The sequence below is a fragment of the Canis lupus genome, chromosome 2, assembly GCF_003254725.2.
Source record: "Canis lupus dingo isolate Sandy chromosome 2, ASM325472v2, whole genome shotgun sequence".
Lineage (NCBI taxonomy): Eukaryota > Metazoa > Chordata > Mammalia > Carnivora > Canidae > Canis > Canis lupus.
Window position 1 is genome coordinate 13,477,365 of NC_064244.1, and position 21,356 is coordinate 13,498,720.

The following is a 21,356-nucleotide window of genomic DNA, read 5'->3' on the forward strand; positions in this document are numbered from 1 at the left end:
TTGGTTTGGGTTTATTCTTTTTCTAGTTCTTAGGGTAAAAGCGGATACTTGACGCCTCTATTTTTTTTAGGAAGGGGGGGTCTTGCTTATTTAAATTCAATCTGCCAACATATAGTATAACACCCATAAGCATTTAATGTTATAAATTTTCAAATATGCATTGCTTTTGCTGCACACTATAAGTTTTGATATAGTGCTTTTTCATTTAGTTTACCCTATTTTATAGTTGTTAATTTCTTTACTTTTTATAGATTACTTTTTTGGGGGAGTGTTTTTTAAAATTTTTTTTTCAATTTGCCAACATATAGAATAACACCCAGTGCTCATCCCACCAAGTGCCCCCCTCAGTGCCCATCACCCAGTCATTTGTTATAGATTACTTAGACATGTTTGTCTTCTTTCCAGTAATTTTTGGGGATTTTCTACATATATTTCTGTCATAGATTTCTAGTTTAACTTTTTTTTTTGTAATCTGAGAAAACATTTGCAGTTCTTTTGAATTTGAGAGTAGTTTTATGGCCCATAAGGCGGTTTATGAATATCCCATATGATCTTGGAAAAAAAAAGTATTCTGCTGTGTTGAATGGAATGTATTTGCTCATTAGAGTAGAGGACCTTCTGCTTTTTCTTTAGGTTCAAAGTCCATATAGTGATTGTTCTAGTATCCTCCCTTGATCTTAAGAGGAGAAATCTAAGTTTACACTTTCATTTTTCAAGGCTAATTTTAACTTTGCACACAGATTTGAAAAACCTCATGCTCCTATGCTCCTTTCCTTTTTCGTCCTGTTATGAAATGTACATTGGTCTTGCTGACATTTTCTTCTAATATTCTTTAAGGCCAGGTTTGAGTTTAAACACAGAGTGAGCTTTTATATGAGATGTAGTATTGGCTAGTTAAGAACATGGAGTTAGAGTCACCGAGGCCTGTATTTAAATCCTTATTCTGCTGTGTTTGTGGGCACATGGTTTTTATATATTTCTTTGTGAAAATTAATTTTGATAATAGTAGCAAAGCACCTTTACATGGCACAAGTAAAAAACACATGGCCCTATTGTTATGTGATCTGAACAAATACTGGCAAGTGTCCAAAACTTCTCTGATAATGGCTAATTTCCTTTGTTAGCCATTTATCAATATGTATCAAGCACTGCCTTCTTTGAGCTTATTACAGTGATTGCAGTATAAATGCTTCCTAGAAAGGGTTACTTACTCTTATTTTTTAACCCTATATGGTGAATTTGTTTATTGGGTAGCTATTCTCAATGACAAAAGAGATGAATCAATATGACATTTATGAGTACTTAGGAATGTGTGGCCATAAAATGGGAAGTGGTTCCTAAAATAGAGTCTCCTAGGACTGGTCATATCCTTCATACTGGAGGCAGTCACATCCACAGGCCTTGAATGCTTGTGTCATGTACCATGAGAGGAAGCGTCAGAAAGACACCTAGAAATAAACACTCAAGTCAGAACAGTAAGGCAACAGAGGAGGCACAATTTACTGTCTATGATGTCAAATGTTTAATAGGGCCTAAGAAAAATATTAGATTGCTAGATTTAACATACATATTCTTGGATTAGAAGGAAAAGAGTAGTAAAGACAGCTGAGCTCTGTTAACATGCAAATTACATTTTCAATCAACAAAGTTTGTTGTACCTCCTAGGTCCGGGCACTCTGCTAGGCAGTGGGGATGTGAGAGTGACTGGCAGACATGGTTCCTGTCCCTAGTGGGGAAGGAATATAAGTCACTGCGTAAGAGTTATGGCAAGAAAGGTACAATGAACAGGGGGTGTACAAAGGAAAGGCATCTACAACCCAGGCTTCCCTGAAGTGACCTGAGTATGGCAAGTCCTAGAATCAAGAGTGGGAAGAGGTGGGTAAGGGTTTCAGGAAGAGGCAGCAACCTCTGAGGAAGCCTTTAGTGGCCAAATCTGATCTTCCCAGAAACATTTAGCCATGGGGAAGTTCATGACTTAATGGTGAATGTCTAAAACATTTAGTTTCTTACTCAAATTCAGCCCAAGATAAATCGAATACAGGATGACTGTGCAATACCCCATTTCACAGAGAGATTTCCAAAGAAAATCTTGATAATAAAAGAATGACAGCAGGTCAGGCTTGTTGATGCATTTTATTGTGAGATGGGGGAGTCTGGTAAAAAACTAGAAAATGACCATGGTGTAACAAGGAACTGAAAAATGAAGAATCAGATTTGTAACTTACATACATGAATACAGGAACAAATTGGCACAAAATGTTAAACATTGTTCCCAACACTGTTTATATAAGGTTATCCTAATTTGGCTTACTAAGGAAATGAGTTTTATGGTTAGGCTAATCTCTTAATAAAACTGCAGAGCATCATGCTATTAGTCACACAGTGAATTTCAAAATTTAAGAGTTTTATATTAAAAACTGGGTAAAGGTAAAATGACTTGATTGTAGTTGTAAAACTAATACATTCCCATTTAAATTCTGTTCTACAGTCCAAGGCAAGTATAAATGTTAACATAATACTGTTAAATCAAATCTCAATGCAAGAGAACCAATTGCATCTCTACTTTAAATCTTATCAACTTTCCAAATTTTCATACTAAAATATATTATTGTATTAATACAAACTACAGTATTATACACTACACTGTGTAATAAATAAAGAAATATAAAAATAAGACACATAAATATAAAAGTTTTCTAAAACTAAAAGTACATGTCAGTAAGAAGGGTATTAATACTGCCAGGTTTGAAGACATACAGTACAAAAATGTTGCACAGATCTATAAACTAAAAGAAATAAAATAATACTGATAAGTAAAACTCAGCTAATGTTGTTAATAAACTCGGTCCATAATAACTAACATTTGGAAACAGTTATGAGCCAGATAATGATGGCATGTCCATGTCTGAAACGCAAGTACATGGACAGAGCAGATCAGAAAATTTCCCTTTCATTTCTGTAGAGAAATTTTGAAAGTCAATTAACACAAAATGAATACTGAGGAATTAAAGGATGAAATGTCCCAGTGTTTAGGTTTCTCTGACAGAGTCAGTGGTTTGAAGTTTTATTTGGAATTTTGATACAACAAACAAATCAACAAATGCTAGTTATTGTAGGCCACATATTGAAGAAAGGCGGTTAGAGCCTTGAAAATACTGATAAATGGCACTTACAGCACACAGGTCTTGCTTAAGGCCAAAGGAGATACAAAGCTTCATATCATATCCTTCATATTTGTCACCACATACTCAAACACAATAGCGAACACTGATTCTGACGACTCTGCTACCCTTCCCAGGATTAACACTGTTAGTCCCTGCAATCAGAACTCAACGACAATCTTCTGAACTCCATTTTAAACCACATGAGTAAGAAACTTCAGTTCTTCTATCGGCTGCTTTCTTAAGGCTAACAATACACTTTAAATGATAATACTCCACTATGACATCTAAATATTAGAAATTACTACCTTCTAGATTGAATTTATAAAAGGTAGTTAGCATGGTTTAGAACTGCGTTATACTTCTCTGTGAAGGGAATTTTGTAGTGCAGAAGTTCTCACATTTTAAGAAACATAATAAAATACTGAAGCGGATTTAGCATACGTTTACCAATAAAAAATTATAAAATTTCTCCCAATTATACAGCTTAAGAATAAACCAACATAAGAGTGATAATACTGACAAAATGAAACAATGCCAGACGCTTATCTAATTAATCAGTTTCCTTTAACCTGTTAAATCTTTGCTTTCCAAGTCACTGAAGTTTTCTAATCTGCTTCGTGTTACAAACTTGTTCCTAACTTTGAAAAATGCATGAAAAATTACTAGGGCTGAGATCAGGCACACCCGGATTTTTTTGTGTGTGTGTGTGTGATTTTTTTTTTTTTTTTGTATTTTGTATTTTTTTAAATTTTTACTTTACACAGTAGTGAACAGAAACAACAGTATACAGGTTACTGTGTTTCCATGAAAAGCATGTATAATATAGAACAAACTTCATTACCAATTAGAATGTTATTTTCCTTCTAGAAAAACTATTAGGCTTCATTTGTTTTTTCTTCAGACACCTGCTCACTATTCTTGCTTACTTTTTGTTCTAAGTTGCTCTCTTGATTTACAACTTCATCTTCCTTCATCAGACCTTCAGTTTTTGCTTCTTCTCCCTCATTCTCTGCCTCTTCCCCCTCCTCCTCCTCCATCTCATCTTCCTCCTCCTCCTCTTCCTCCTCCCCTTGTGGTTTTTCACATTCTTTCTCTTCCTGCAGTTCTTCCATCTCTTTGTCCTCCTCCTCCTCTTCCTCTTTTTCACTGTCTTCATCCTCTTCCCTCATCAGGCTCTCCCTCTCATCGGAGTCGGCCTGTGAGGGAGACCCCCGGGCACCCACGTGCTCACTGGCCAGGACTTCTGGTCCAGCCTCCTCCTGCTCGGTGCTGTCACGCTCCTCAGCTTCCCGCTTGCAATAGGAGTAGCGATGATTCATGTGTTGAGAGTAAGACCCAGAGTGTGAGAAACGCTTTCCACATTTGTCACATTGATAGGGCTTTTCTCCAGAATGTAACCGCATGTGTTCAATCAAATGATGTTTGTGTTTAAATGCCTTTTTACAGATTCCACACTCGTGAGGTCTCTTACCTGCAAAGTAAGAACACAGCCATGAAACAAAATCCTCAGAAGGCTTTTGGGGGTGCTTCAGTTTGGGGAAAGGGTTAGAGAGTCATTTTTCAAAAGTTGTCAGGTTCATTGACATACCTGTGTGTTCATATTTATGTCTCAATAATGAGCTACTTTTTTGGAATATCTTATCACACAAATCACAAGCATACATTCCATTTTCTGTCTTCCGCATTTTCTTTTTGGGTGGTGTAGAATCAGAGTCATTCTGATCCTCTACATTTGATACACCTTCTGAGCTAGTGTCTTGCCTTTCCTCCTAAAGGAAGAAGAAAATTTATTTTCAAATTAAAAGGTAAACAAGAGACCTATATAAAAGCACAAGTTAAAAAAAACCACTTTGATTTATACTTTCAATAGCTTGACCAAAGCAAGCATACTCATCCCTGCAGACTGGCTGGAAGGGGGGGGGGGGCTAGATGCTAGGTGGGGGTGGATACAGACAAAAAGTGAGGTTGGGGGCAACATGGTCACAACATGACAAAAACAAGTGATCAACTGAGGAAAAGAAAGAATGTAAAATGTATAGTAACAAAATTTACCTGGCTCCAAATGAATCATTACTTTATGAGAAGTTTGCAGAAAATATTAACTTACTGAGTTTGCTGCATAATTACTAATTTCTAACCACATCATTTACCTTCACTGTTTTCCTTCTGGGTTTTACTAAGAAAAAACTAAGATTCTGTTTTTTAAAGGTGGTGTTTCACCTGTATCCTCCAGAACTTTAGTGGTCTATGAACTGACCACTATGGTTTCTTTGAAAAGAGAGAGGTTTGCTCTACTACTTTTCTAAGGAACCAGATGGCAAAACAATGCAGGGGAGGTCTAGATTTTGAAATAAGAACACTTGTTAGACAAAGTAAATCTTTGTGCAGGGAGCTCTCATGTAGGTAAGCAATGACTGGTAGTGGGATTGGGTCCCCCGAGATCCTTACATCTTTCCTAAAGTCTTCCATCCTATTCCCTCTAAACTCACAAATTTTCTAAAAGCTCAAAGGTTTTTCACAACAGTTCTTAAGAGCAAAGTGGGAGAGGCACAGCCATTTGCTTGGGTCATTTGTGAGCTGCATTTGTGCTAAAGGAACTTGATACTTCCGTGGCTGTTTGACTTGGTCCTATGATTATGTGAATGTTGGTGGGTCCACCTTTATTATTCAAAGGTGTGCACAGTGTTTTATGAGTCTAGATGAATTAATTAGTTGTGTAACAATTTTTTTCAAGAGTAACCACGACTGCAGGAAACTTATTCAATAGCAATATTTAAGGGGAAAAGAGCAGCAGTACACATTTGAACAGGATACTGTAATTATTTCGACTGCACCTACTAATAAATAACATTTGGATAAAAGATCAAACATCTCTAGTATTCTAGTGTTTATCTCTAGGTTCAATCAGAAATTGATGAAAAAGACGGGGGGGGTGCACATCATGGTTAGTAACCTAGAAAACATTTGGACAATGAGCTGCACAATAGTCACACAAAATCACTCTATCTAAAACTACATCATAGATTTTGGGGGGGAAGATTAAAAGGAAAATGCATCTATAGATTCAGATATATTAATTATGACTAAATGCTGTTTTAGTTTACAGCTCATGAAATGATGAGCAAACTCACTAGATGAGCTCATTGTATACTTAATTCTTGATTAATTAAAGCCTTTAGTAAACATAGGTGTTAACACATAAAAAGTAATATCTCAGTTTCGCTGGTGTGAAAGGTCTGTGAATGGGAATGTATTTTCATGTATTAATGATCATACAGCAGAAACTGTTACTAATTTGGGAATATAACTCTAAAAACAGAACTCCAATTGGTGAATATTCCAATTTTTCTTTTCTGTTTCAAATTTCAGATAGTCAAGTCTTTAGCTGAGAGCTGTCATTTCCACAGCAGAATAACACAACTAGAGTTGATAGCCATACCTTGGGTTAACTGGTAAGAAACCAAAGGTGTGATGCTATGGAAGTTAAAGCAAACATTCATCTATTTTCTTTCAAAAAAAAAAAAAAAAAAAGACAGTTTGTAACAACCTGCTCAGCTCTCCAGAGACTGATTTTTATTTTCCCAAATAGCTTTAGGATGGGGGCCTTTTCTTTACCTGATTCCCATTTGGCTGGATCACCTTCAAGGGTGGTTCCTGGACCGCAGGGCTGACTGTAGTTGAGTACGTGTAAGCCACCTGGGGAATCAGAATAGTCTGCTTATTGGCAGCTAGTGCTCGCAAGCATGGGACACTGTTCTGGTCAGCAATGGCCACGATCGTGGGTAACTGGGCAGTGACTGTAGGTATAGCAATATTTATGGGGTTGGCACTTGGTGGGATTACATTTACAACTGGTTCTGAGTCTGTAACACAACTGTCCTTTTGTGGCTCCTTTTTTGCGCAAGACAAGTTCAAGGGTTCTTCCTGGACAGAATAAACACTGTTCTGGTAAACACTAGTGATAGTTGACCTTTCCAATAATTCTCCCTGTTGCTTTGGTAGTGAAAGATCAAGAGGTTCTACTTGTGGCTCTTCTTGTGCACCTTCTGCTGTGTACAAGTAACCCTGTGTATTTCTGGATGAGGAAAGGTTTAGAGGTGATGGGGATGATGGACTGCTTCTGGAACCATTGGTGGTTGATCCCGCTGGTAAAACTGGAGAGTTAGTCATCTTCAGAGGACTTTGTAGATTTACTGTGCTGTCCAGGGGTTCATTTGCATTTGTAGATTGAGGCTGCTCATCGTTCTTTGTAGGGATATTTACTTTGCCTGTTTCAGGAGAAGATGGTTCAGAAGACTGCACTGAAATTTGGCCAGCTTGCATCTTTTCAAACCACTTTTTTACTACATCCAGGGGTAGGTTTACTGAATCAGCAATTTTTGAGAGCTCTTCTGCACTTGGTTGTGCGTTCAAAGCATAATATGCTTTTAGAAGAGACAAGAGGTTCTTTAAAGGTGGCTGACTGGGAGACAAATTGCCATCTCCACCTGATGACACGGAGGACTCTGGCTTCTCAGCTTCTGGTGCAGGGAGTGGAGGAGGCTGAGCAGGCTGTTTTAGGTCATAGTGCTTTAATTCTGGAAGTGCATTAATATCTCCTGGACATTCGTCACACAGAAGGCAAGTGCTATCATTCACTCCTCCTTCAAAGTTTTTGTCCTTCTCTGATTTAACAGTAAGATCTTCTGGCAATTTTTCACTTTTGCAACTGTTTGTGGGGACTGGATTCTCTGTTTTTAAATTCTGAGGAACAACTTGAAGTTGGCTAGGCTGCTCAAGACTGTAGTTAATGATAATTTTGGTTGTTCCATCCTGATCAACCAAAGGAAGACTGATGGCAGAAATAACAGAATGGCCACCTTGCTGTATGGATGAAGCACTGATTGTTTCTTGTTCTTTGGATGCAAGACTGGCTTGATTATTCTCCAAAACTTGCCTTATTACATTACCATCTACTGCCACTTTGAGTACATTCTGAATATCACTTAAATTGATACTTATGGGAGATACCAAACCAACTGTTGGCAGAACAACAGCTTGCACCACACCCTGAGGAGAACTGGTTGCCTGTAATGGGCCACCACCACTAAAAACCCCATTCTGTAAAGGGGTTGAACAGTTGATTCCTGAAGCAACCACTATGGGTTTGAATTCATAATCCACAGGTTCAGTTTTAATTTGGTTTATAGAAAGTTGCTCTTGAAGGGGCTTATTTTCTATCTTTTGCCGTATCTGTGGTCGTGTGGGACTGCCTGGGGATGCAGAAAGAGATGGTGAGGAACACTGAGGTGTCTTGAGTCCTGTTCTTGGTCGCCCATTCACAGGCATCAAGCTGATACATTTCTTACTGCTTATGTGTGAGCTATAGGAACCAGAATGGGAAAAACGTTTCTTGCAGTTTGGGCATTCATATGGCTTCTCTCCTAAACAACAAAAAAAATCATATTCGCTCAATTATTACATATAAATTTTTATGTGTCCACATTTTCCTTAAAACAATCAATTTTAAAAGAGATTAACATGTATCTTGCAATACAGTTTTATTTAGAATTATTTTAAGTTCAAAACTGACGTAAATGTTATGAAGACTAGTATTTGTGCTAACCAATAAGCGAATCTTCTCAGCATGTGTATATAATATTCCTGCTAACCTCTAAAACTTCAAATAATTCTCAAATGCCAAAATTAATTACAATTGACCCTTGAATAACATGAGTTTGAACTGCATGGCTTGACTTAACATGTGGATGTTTTCTGATAAATATCCTACAGTACTGTAAATGTATTCTCTCTTCCTTATGATTTTTTCCCTTTTTTAAAAAGATTTATTTATTTCTTCATGAGAGACACACAGAAAGAGGCAGAGACAGAGGCAGAGGGAGAAGCAGGTTCCTTACAGGAAGCCCAATGTGGGACTTGATCCTAGGATGCTGGGATCATGCCCTGAGCTGAAGGCAGATACTCAACCACCGAGCCACCCAGGTGTCCCTGATTTTTCTTAATTCCCTTTTCTTTTCTCTTGCTTGTTCTAGTGTAAGAATATAGTATATAATATATGCAACATACAAAATATGCATTAACTGATGGTTTATCTTATAGGTAAGGCTTCTGGCCAGCAGTGGGCTATCAGTAGGTAAGTTTATGGGGAGCCAAAAGTTGTATGTAGATTTTTGACTGCATGGGGGGTCGGCTCCCATAACCCCTGCATTATTGTTCAAGGGTCAAATGTACATTTACTCTTTCAAAGTAGATTTTTTTCTTAACATATTTCACCTATTTATATAATTTTTCTATATTTTACTACACTTAACCATCTGCAGGAGAAATTAATATTAAAGGAAAGAAAAGTAAGTAAAGCCTTGATTATAAAAGACTTAACAAGTACAAATAACTATCCTTCCCATATCCATAAGGTTTTAAGGTTTCCTTGAAAGATCTTTCTCAATGGGAAGAAAACTTTAAATATGAGGTATTGCTATAAGCCTTGGTTTATTAAACTGGGAGGCACGTACTCCTGGAGATATAAGGCAATGTTCTAGTGGGTATGCAAAGCTTTCTTGTAGTTTCAATTTTAGTGACAGTGGTTACAGTAATTTAAAACATTATAATATCAAAACACAGCTTATACTATGGAGAGAAATACAACATTCATGTGAATTGTTAGGAACCCCCCCCCCCCCCAACAATATCAAAGAAGCTCCTTGTTTGTAGAGGCTTCTGTCAAGTTGCCTCTCTAGTCCTTCCAAGATATAAGGCATTTATTATTCTTGTTGACTGTTAGGGATACTTTGGTAAAAACATTTTGAGAGGTATGGAACCAAATGGAATACTTTCAAAAACCCTAATTTTTCACCTTAATTTTAATTTATATTTATAGTTTATTCACCTGTAACTTATAGGTTAGAGACTATCAGTTTCAATGGGGTAGTAACTTAAGTCTTGTGTGTCATTTATGCCTTGTACCTATTGAAGTGTAGGTCACAAAAAATATTCAAAAAACCTTTTTTAGATGAATGGATGGCTAATTGCAAAATTATGAAATATGGTGATGCTTTTTATCTACCCAGCATCAAGATAAAGCTCTTTCTCTCCTGTTATTTTTATAAAACGAAAGTAGTGAGAAAGTCAATATAAGCTCTTCTAATAAAGTAGTTTCAGTTTTGTAAAGTTTTTAAAAAGTTGAGTTATATTTTCTCAAATTACTTCAAGAATTGGATATTAGAAGTGGAAGGGATCTAAGAAGCCCTCTTGTACACAGTAAAAGTTCATTTTCTAACATTCTTGACTTTAGTCTCCTGTTTAACCTCTTTTATTAAAGGGACTGCTGGACTGCTCTATGGAAGATGGTCTAGTTTGGCTCTGCTGAGGATCATAAATTTGGATTCAAAACCTGCTTTTGCCACTAGTTTTTCAAAAAAGATTTTATTTATTTATTTATTTAGAGAGAGAGAGAGAGAGATTGAGATTGAGCAAGAGAACACAGTAGGGGAAAGGGGAGAGGGAGAAGAGGATAGAGAATCATAAGCAGACTTACCCCGAGCACAGAGCCTCATGCAGGACTCAATCTCATGACCCTGAGATCATGACTTGAGCTGAAATCAAGAGTTGGTCACTCAACTGACTGAGCCACCCAGGTGCCCCTGTCACTTAGTATTTTCTTAATCTTTCCAAGCCTCAGTGTTTTGGTGTGTAGATACATCCTCATTGGGATGCAATTATAAGACAATATAGCAAAACTGTGTGTGGTCTCAGTATTGTATTAGTGATTCTTTACTATGGTTGAGTACTAAGCTAGAATTCGCTTGTTATAATGCCTACTTTCCTGTCCTAGTCTGCCCTCTGATGCCACACAGAGTAAGTCTAACTTTTCTTCTAAACATCAGACTTCCAAATTAATGAGAAGCTGTCACCTGTAACCTTAAACTTCCCTTGTGTGGATTAAATATACCCAGGTCCTTCAAAGACTCCTCATAGGACATGGGGTTTAGAACCCTTCCCACTTACCCATTTGTTGACTCATCTCTAGAAATTCTCCAGTTTATCACTATCTTTCCAATGGGACACCTGAAATATGATTCAGTACTCAAAGTGCACCAGGTAAATTTCAAGGGCAGGTAATACAAGGGAATACATTTTAAATTGTTGTATAACATTTTTAGATGAGCTATATATCGGTTCTCTTGTTAGAAACACTCAGAAAATAAGATTCTATGATATAGATTATTTTTAAAAAATATTTTATTTATTTGAGAGAGAGAGAGAGTGCATGGAGAAACTGGGGCAAAGGACAGAGGGAGAGGGAGAAGCAGACTCCCTGCTGAGCAGGGAGCCTGACAGGGGCTCAATCCAGGATTTGGAGATCATGACCCAAGCTGAAGGGAGATGGCTGACTGACTGAGCCACCCAGGCGCCCCATAGATTATTTTTATCTTTAAATAGGGAGATAGAGGAGCACAGTGGCTAAGGCAATGGCTTTGGAGTCAGGACACCTACACTGGGACTCTGGCTTTGCCAGGGACTAGCTGAGTGCCTCTGGAGAGGTTAATTAAAGCTCTCTAAGCTTCCATTCTCTCATCAGCAGAAAGTGAGGAAATAATAGCATCTATCTCATGGGGCTATTGTTTAGGACTATATGAGTTAATGTATACAAGTAACTCAAATGTGGCTGTACATAGTTAAGTACTCAATAAATGCTAGTTATTATTATTATTGTTGGGGATTACCTGATATTTTGTCATTGCCAGAAAGTCCAGAGCAATTGTTCTAAAGCCAAATTCACTATGTTTGTTGGAAAACCCCATTTCTAACTTCATAGCTTTATGGTTTATAGCTGAAGTCCCTTACCTAATCTGTCTGTCTGGCGACTGTCAAACCCTGGAGGGGAAGTCGTGCTATAAAAAGTCAGATGTCCTATGAATGTTCTTTTTTTTTTTTTTTTTTTTTTTTTTTTTTTTTTGCAATGGTTGGGGTGTGTGTTTGGTTGCATCTGATGTAAAAACTTTCCAGGCTAAAGTTCCTAGGACCATGGAACAAACCCCAGTTCTTTTCTGGGGAGGAACAGAGGCCAGGGAGCAGGAGCTTTTGTGTCTCATCTCTGAGTGTAGGTGAGATGACCTACTCCTCATTAGAGCTCAACTCTCACATGAGGACTTCAGATGATGGCTAAAACACTTAATTCTCCATAGGGCTCATTTTAGTGGCAGTATCAGAAGACAGTAACAGTCCAGGTAATTTTAGGGAGTATAATTTGAAGATCCTGATTAAAAACTCAGCCGAGAAGAAGATTACAGAGGTTTCTTGAAGGATATGAAGCTAATCTATTATTCAGTGATCTAAACGCGCTTTCAAAACTATCTGTGTTCACCAGATAGTGACTTTTTAAATATTCATTTCTCTGTTTTAAATTTCCAATCTACTATACAATCAATATTGTATAAAATATAATAAAATTGTCACAGCATTTTCTTCATATAATACTTTCTAAATTACTTTCAATTTCTGTATTTATTTCTTCAAGAACCAGTCTCAAAAAGCTTACAGACTGGTCCAGTCCTAGGAGGGCACCCAGTCATCTCAACTCAGAAATCTCCCTTTGGAATGGAATAAACATGAGATATACAAGCCTCATCTTAAGTAACCTTAAGGATAAGACTATCATATATGCACATAATGAACAGACAGTGTAGAGTACAGTGGATGCACTATGTCCACGATGTGCCCTAATTTGTAATCAGCTACTTCAGCAGCAGCAGCAGCAGCATGCTGTTAACAAGCCTATATAGAGCTCTCGACCAGCTACACTCCTAAAATTTTTCTGTCAGTACTACAGACGATAGCTCCCTACTCACTACTTGACTGAGACTGATTTTTGAATATCAATGCAGAATTTTGTGATAAATACCAACTTCCTGTTTCTAGTCCTGTTTCAATCTTTAGAATGTTCCATGCTTCCCAATTCTGTACTATCTATGGGTCTGACAGATCCTCCTATATACAATGATTTTGTACATGAGTCTTATTCTAAAATTTATTTTCCTTCCTCTACCCTAATCTCAACATTCAGGAAACTCTCCTGAATTAGTTATATCCCTATCAACAACTTCAAATCATCTGTAGTAAGAAAGCAGGTCATCAAAAATATATTATTTTTTCCCCCAAGATTTTGTTTATTTATTCATGAGACACACACACACACATACAGAGAGAGAGAGAGAGAGAGAGAGAGAGAGAGAGAGAGAGAGGCAGAGACACAGGCAGAGGGAGAAGCAGGCTCCATGCGGGGAGCCTGATGAGGGACTCGATCCCAGGTCTCCGGGATCAGGTGCTGGGCTGAAGGAGGTGCTGAACTGCTGAGCCACCATGGCTGCCCCCAAAATATATTCTTGATGAAAATTTTTCAGTAACCCAGGAGCCAAGAAATAGGATTTTGTGCCAGACTGCAAAAGACAACTTTTACTTTTCAGAAATATTAAAGTGTGAAAATAAATGTTTTTGCAAAAATCTTGGTTTACACAAATTGGTAACTTTAACACTTAGCCCCCTCAATGAATAAGATAGTAAAACTTCTAAAAATGTAGTTCCAAAATAAAACAGATATCACCAGTCATCCCTCACAAAGCCACCTGCTGTACGTTTTTTGTAGAATGTTTGTGAGATGTCAATATAATAATTTTCACAAAATAAGTAATGTGCAGATACCCGTCATTTCTCATTAATTAGAAAATAGGTGTTTTCACTATTTAAATCTAAAACAACATACCAAAATTAATCAGATGAACAGACGTCACAGTGCAATGTAAGATGCTACCCAGTTTTTGCTATAGCTTTTGTTGAAGTAGAGCCTCTAAAGACATGCACATACAGTTTTTTTGTGTCTAAGTTTCTAAAACAGGCATATTTTTTCACATACCATTTTGTAAGTAATAATTTAGAAAAGGATGTGAAATAGAAATGTGAAATGACAGGTGAACATAGTTTTCTTTTAAATTCTCAATGCTGCCCTGCCTGGGTGACTCCAAATCATCCTGACCACTTCCTATTTGGAGTTTACATTTTTACTTCTGTCATGTAAAGAGTATCTTCACCTCCTTACTTTCTTGTGCAAACTGTACCTCTATCTCCTTTTTCATTCCCTAGTTAATTGTGCAAAAGAGGCAATGAAACTAGCCTTCATTGGAAAGCTCAAGAAAGTTGTACTTTTTTGTTAAAACATGCTATATCCTAATTAGGAAATTTGGAGTATGTCATATTATATTAGCTTAATATGTTTAAGTTAAATATTAAGACTCCAATAAGATACCATTTATAAATAGAAAATTTCTCCAGGTTAGTCTTTGTAAGAAAAGCAAGAACTTTCTGACCATGTGTATAGACCACATGTTATAGATTTATTTATTACCACATGTGCTATGATATTCAAGGTGAAGAAAGAAAACAAATATTTACCACTGTGGATTCTTAAGTGCTCTTTTAGATGATGTTTGTATTTGAAAGCTTTCCCACATTCAGTGCACTTGAATTTACGATTACCCCCGGACTGTGTCACATGTCTCTGTAAGAAAGAATTGATATTTTAATTATAAAGCAAAAAAGCTTTGGACATAGAAGAATAGCCAATCTGCTAAAAGTAGTATTTTGGTGAATTCTGCTTCTCAAAGGCCTCAAATTGAGGCAGGCAGTCACAAAAATCTAACACTTGGAATATTACCAAAAAGAAAGGATAGTGGGAACAGAATTTTGACATACAGAAAAATCTCCATTTGCTAATTTAGAGTATTAGAATCATACTTTATTGAGTAATATAGTTATTTAGCAAAAATAAGATAATATACACTTTACTAGAAACTAGAGATATCTCTTCTGCGGTCAGGCTTTTTCCAGTAGTTTATCCTATTGCTTAAGAGCTTGCTATTTCCAGAATGTACTTTAATCTGATGAATTTAAAAAATACTTCCATCTTTTCATTCAAGTATGGAGTATTATAATGGCTTTCTGTCAAATTCCCACTTTTATATATTTCAAATATATTCTGCATTCTTAGATTTTTTCCAGATCCCATTACTTTGTTTACTTTTGTTTATTCATTAAATTTATTTGTTATTAAGAAATGTTTTTCAATCAAGTATAGTTGACATGCAATGTTAAGTTAGTGTCAGCATACAACACAGTGAGTCAACAACTCCATATGTTATGCTGTGCTCACCACAAGTGTCTACCATCTGTCACCATACAACACTATCACAATACACTGACTATATTCTCTATCCTGTACCCTTCATCTCCTGACTTGTTCATTCTGTAACTGGAAACCTGGACTTCCCATTCCCCTTCACCTGTTTTGCTCCCCCCACCCCCACTTTGGCAACCACCAGTATGTTCTCTGTGTTTATGAGTCTGTTTCTGCTTTTTTGCTTTGTTAGATTAATCATACAAAAGGAATGCTTAAATTGAATTCTATCATAAACCTTATAAACCATCAATTGCTCATAAACCTCCAAAGGCTCCCCATTAACCCTGAATATAGATTCTGAGTTTATATATTCCAAGTTTACCTGAGTTTCCAGGCTGATCCTTCACCAGTTCCCTATAAGAAGTTTATGCCATAGTCACTTAGTGAGTCCCGGGTTTTGTACATATACTACTCTTCTCTTCTCTACTCCTTGCTTTGGTTTATACTTATTCTTTCTTGGCTATATTTCCCTACAATTATGATTATTAAGATTCTAGCCATACTTCAAAGGTTTATTAATTCAGGTACTACTTGCTTTATGCTCACTCTAGCTGGAATCTCCCTTCTTTTGTTTTTCATACAGGAAGGAAAGAGGAATACTTACTATGTATCAGGCTCTACTGCATCCAAACCCATGGCTTTAAGCACCAAATATATGGTGATAATTCCCAATGGTGTATCTCTGGACCTCTTCCCCTTAACTTTAGACTCTCATAGACAATTGTGTCCTTGATGTTGCCAGTTGGAACACAATGGGCATGTGAAACTTAACACAATTAACACTGAACTCTTAACTGCCTGTCAGAGAGCACCTCCTCTGGTGTTTCCTGTCTTTGTGAATGACATTTTCATTAATTTGATTATGCTTAGGCCCTGTACTTTAGGGTAACACTTGATTCCTCGCTTTCTTTTAACACCCTTCATCAATCCATCAACAAAACCATCTGAATATACTCTGAATTTAACATTCATCATTATGTCGTATCTGTCACCACCAGTGATTTCAAAGCCACCACCACGTTTGGCCTGGATTATAACAGCCTCCACAATGGTCTCCCTGCCTCTAAATGGTCTCCCTGCTTCTGTTCTTATCTTTCTTGACCTACTCTCCACCCAACAGCCAGTGTTCCCTTAAAAATAAAAAATAAAGACAAAATTCAGTATCTTTCAAAGGCTTCCCTGTCACATTTTACAACAAAATCAGTCTCTATCATGGTCTATACAAGGGGATATATCATCTGGCCCCTGATACCTCTTGTCCTTACCTATCTTTCTGCCTTTTATTCACACTGGCCTCCTTGCTATCCTTTGCGGATGCTGGGCAGGCTTCTGGCTCAAGGCCTTTTCATGTTTCCCTCTGTTCCTTTTGACCAGAATGCCCTCCTCCCAATCATCCTATGACTGGCTCCTTCCTTTCATTCAGATTTTAGTTCAGATGTCCCATTCTTAGGAAGGTCTCCCTAACCTTAAAAAAGTTGCAACTTTCTACCTTCTGCTTTATTTTTCTACACACTATCTGTTCTTATATTTTATATCACCTGCTAATGTATGTTCTCTACTGTCTTGATCTTTGCTTATCTTTTTCACTATTGTGCCTTTATCAGCTAGAACAGGGCCTGACATGTAATAGAAACACAAATGTTTGCTTAACGAATAAATTAATAATACATGGAAATGCTTAATTAAGTCCTAACATGACTTTTCAAACTCAGGTTTGTTGCCCCATAACCTAAATTATTTCTAAGACATCCTGATCATATTTCCTCACATTGTTGGTCCCCATATTAATCACAGCTCCTTTCTAACATTTGTCTGATCACATACTTCATATATAAAACCTACTACCTTTCACCCATTAGAAAAATCACCACAAAATTGGCTGGCATGCTCATCATTGGTCTTACGATTTGTTTCTATAATGGCCTCTCTCGTTTTCACCAAAAGGATCTGCCTGATTAGTCTGCAGATCCTTTTCTTTGACAATGGCCCATGGTACAGAAAGGATATTGGGACAACAGTTGGAATTTGGGTCTGCTTCCCAAATGTCACACGAATAGGTTCTTTTCCCAAGGCCTGACTGTACTGTAGTCATGTTAGAACTCAGATGGAAAAAAGATTCTTCTGCATTGTCCCTGATAAGACTTGTATAGGGGTAGATGGTAGATAGGTGGTCTTTGTCTTCAGAAGTTCCTGCTCTGTATCAATTTCTTCCTTCTTTTGGTATTCTCCCCAATTTCAAGTGTTCCCTCATGGATTTAACCATTAACCTAAGAAAATCTTGGTCCTATACTTCTTGATTGCCATGCTCTCCCCCTTCATCTTTTGATTTTCTGAGGGTTACTGCCAAAATCCTGAGAAGGTAGGTTGACCCTGCTCGATGAGTCTACTTTGGCTATAGTTTGTTTGGTTTAGCCATCGATGTAGAAAAGGTTTAACTGGTTCTCTATGAGATACAGGACTTACGTTAGGCACATGAATAGGGCAGAGTTCTCACAGATTTGAGTTTATGGATGGTCATAATCCTTTAAGAAACTGGATGCATGTCCTAATCATAACACATACCCTTAAAATATCCTATACAGCTGAATATTTATTTGGTTTTTAAAATTAGAATCACGTTGATATTAATTTGTTCAGAGTTGGCACTTATCAGGATCTTATAAAAGAAGGTCAACTGGCAAGAAGAGCTTCTTCATCTTTAATCCTTAAATACAGAGCCAACATTTCAAATGTAACTTATTGAACAGTTTTTTTTTTTTTTAGTCTTGGTTTTTATACATCTAGAAATCGAGGCAAAGTGACAGAAATAGAACAAACCATGTGAAAATTGAATCTTCAGAATAAAAATGTTTAGAATCTAAGCTTTAGATTCTTAGAGGAAGCATCTTCCCTTCCTACAGTAAACAGAACCCCGTAACTTATACTGAGAGTAAATATAGTAGTCTTTGTTTCCCAGAAAATTAACTTTTATTATTATTATTTGACTTTCCTCTAAATTTAGTTAGTACTTAGGCATAGGTTTATGAAATGAGTATTTATTTTTCCTACACTGAACATTTTAGTAGAATGCATTTTGAATCTAGTTCTAAACTTAAGGGAAATACTTGTTGCAGTATAAGCAAAATAAATCAAGATTGAAGGGATCTTATCTGAAAAAGAATTTAAAAACTTAGTTACTGCTAAAAGAATGTTCACATGTACTTTGGAACTCAGATAATTCATATAATTACTTTAATTCTTGTAAGGCTGAAGATGCTGCCTAGTACATCCTTTTAAGTATGTTAGAACCCTTGCCTTCAATAGACACTGGATTTCACTTACTTGATCTCTTCCTGATTTATGTGATGTCATGTGACGTTCAAGTTGGGTTCTGTACGCAAAGGTGTAACTGCACAGGGAGCAACTAAAATTATCTTCATTCTTTTCATGGCGATATTTAATGTGTTCTTTCAGAGAGGTAAAGCGTTTATAGCCTCTATCACAATATGGGCAGGTAAGTAACTGGGAGAATGCATCTGGTGTTCCTATAAAAGAAAGATCATATATTTTGAATTTAAGCATTCAAAAAATATTACCAAAGCTACCACTTACTCCCTATGCTTTGTGCCAGATATTATGACACCCACTTTATATTTTATCCTTAAAACAATACAATGATACTCATCTCTATTTTATAAAAGAGAAAACAGGAAGCTCAGAAAAGTTAAATGACTTAAAATTATAAGGCTGGTAAATGATGAAGTCAGGATTCAAATATGTGCTGTCCGACTTCAAAGTCCCATATCTTTTCCACTAAACTACAAGTCTTCCCTTCTTTTTGTATGATTAGACAAAGAAAACAAAGATAAACTTAGAATACATTACATTTGTAAATGTATACATATTGAAGAGGATTTGTATGCCACAATAGAATCTTTCCACGGGTAAGGATGTATCATTATTTATTTAATGCTTGTTCTTTCTAACTTGGAAATGACACCACAAAGTTATTGTCATCAAACAGTAAGTAGTACATAAGTAGACTATGTTTTCAAGACATTCCTGCAGTTAGGTGTGGCCATATGACAGAATTCAAACCACAAGCACAAGTACTAGGGGAAGTGAGTAACAGGAGCCAGATCTAGGCCTGGCCTACAAAGACTTCCTATGCAGGCTTCTTTATGCTCTTTCCCTTACTGAATTATACAGACACATTTTTTTGTAGAATTTTATATGGATAAATACAGGATAGCTTTTAGAAAAAAAGGCAATATGGAAAAACTGGGAGTTCACTGCATGAACCATTTATTATTTTTTTTAAGATTTATTTATTTATTTAGAGAGAGGTGTGCAACTGGGGGAAAGAGCAAAGGTAGAGAATCTTCAAGCAGACTCCTTGCTGAGCACAGAGCCTGCATGTGGCTTGAGGAGGCTTGATCCCAGAATCCAGGGATCATGACCTGAGCCGAAACCAAGAGTTGGACACTTAATCGCCTGAACCACCCAGGCACCCTCAATGAACCATTTTTTTTTCCCCCACAGGAATCACCTAAGCCTGACAATCCTAAAATGTAATATGGTTTTGCTAATTAATATTATTTAACTAAGAGCGCTTTTCCATATTTTATTTCTTCAAAAAAATAAGTTCCTAAAAGATAACTTACTGTAAATAGTATCTCTACCTTCATTTTGAAATTTTTATTGAAAAAGAGACTACCAGGGATGCCTGGGTGGCTCAGCGGTTGAGTGTCTGCTTTCAGCTAAGGGTGTGATCCTGTGTCTGGGGATAGAGTCCCACATTATGGTCCCTGCAGGGAGCCTGCTTCTCCTTCTGCTTATGTCTCGGACTCTCTCTGTCTCTCATGAATAAATAAATAAAATGTCTTAGACAAAAGAAAAAAAAAGAAAAAAGAGACTACCAAAGAAAATTTCATTACAGTCTCAAAATCCTTCATAAACATGTATCATCTTTATTGAAATTCAAGTCTATATAAATTAAAAGACTTTCCTGAGAACCAGCCTGCGTATAAGAGACTGAGCACCTAACCCCATATAGTTAATTATGTTGAAATATGTATCAAATATATGAATAAAATCAAACAACCAAACCTCCCACAGTTTATGAAGGTACCTTTATTATCAGCTAGCAAGGCAACTGGAATCAGTTGCCTGTTGGTGATATCTTTAAAATGACCTACTTCTGTGGAGACTAGATTAGCCACATGAAATTGTTTTGGAAATCATGCTATGTTTTGTCTAGTATTAATTTCCTTTTGAACAGGCAGGTAGGAAATCAACATTTGGGGCACTCTCCTTGCCAGGGTACCTAGTCTATCCTATTGATTTTATCTGGTTACAATGGCAAGAGTCCAAGTCAGCCGTTGCAGATGCTTCATTATTGGCACCACAATCACAATGTGATTTCCATTACTTAAGCTGCTTATACTCTATAGCGTAATACAGCTGTCTGCTCTCATTATGTACTATTTTCTTCTTTACTTTCATCATTAATAAACAAATACTAATTTTGTAAAATGACAGGTTACTCATGATATTTTACCAGCAAGTTATTATTTTCATAAATCGATTTCTATTGAATTTCTCACACATATGAGGTATGAATTTATTCTTTAGGATACTAGCATAAAACAGTTTTTGTTCCTATTTTTTTAAGAATATTGAATATTTGCTTTTTTAAAAGAATCACTTTTTTAGCAATGAAGGCTTGTCATATAAGGAAAAAAAATTTCTTTTTAGAATTCTTATAATCAACTTAAGGTAGTGATTCAAGACTACTTAAAAATCTAACCCATGTCATATCCTTTGACTATGAATATGCTTATTTTTTAAAAAATCTTTAATTTTTGTATCCTAAATTTCCTTTGCTATGTAGTGTAACATTTCAGACTGATAGTAAGTAGTACTTTATATAAAACCTTTGAAAAATCTCCTTTGTTTGTGACCCACTGATTCAGAGTTTGTGA

The 21,356-nt window shown here is 36.6% G+C and overlaps 1 protein-coding gene across 8 annotated transcripts in view; it reads right to left on the bottom strand.

The window, feature by feature from the left end:
• Window positions 1–2,114: 2,114 nt before the first annotated feature.
• ZEB1 (zinc finger E-box binding homeobox 1) overlaps window positions 2,115–21,356 on the bottom strand; it is a 181,462-nt gene continuing 162,220 nt past the window's right edge. For all 8 annotated transcript variants that reach the window (XM_025464057.3, XM_025464056.3, XM_025464059.2 and 5 more), the window contains 5 exons: window positions 18,715–18,917; window positions 14,610–14,715; window positions 6,780–8,587; window positions 4,753–4,933; window positions 2,115–4,635 (listed from right to left, as the gene is read on the bottom strand). In XM_025464057.3, the coding sequence (XP_025319842.1) occupies window positions 4,040–4,635; window positions 4,753–4,933; window positions 6,780–8,587; window positions 14,610–14,715; window positions 18,715–18,917 (2,894 nt within the window). In that variant the 3' untranslated portion in view covers window positions 2,115–4,039. The remainder of the gene's footprint in view (window positions 4,636–4,752; window positions 4,934–6,779; window positions 8,588–14,609; window positions 14,716–18,714; window positions 18,918–21,356) is intronic.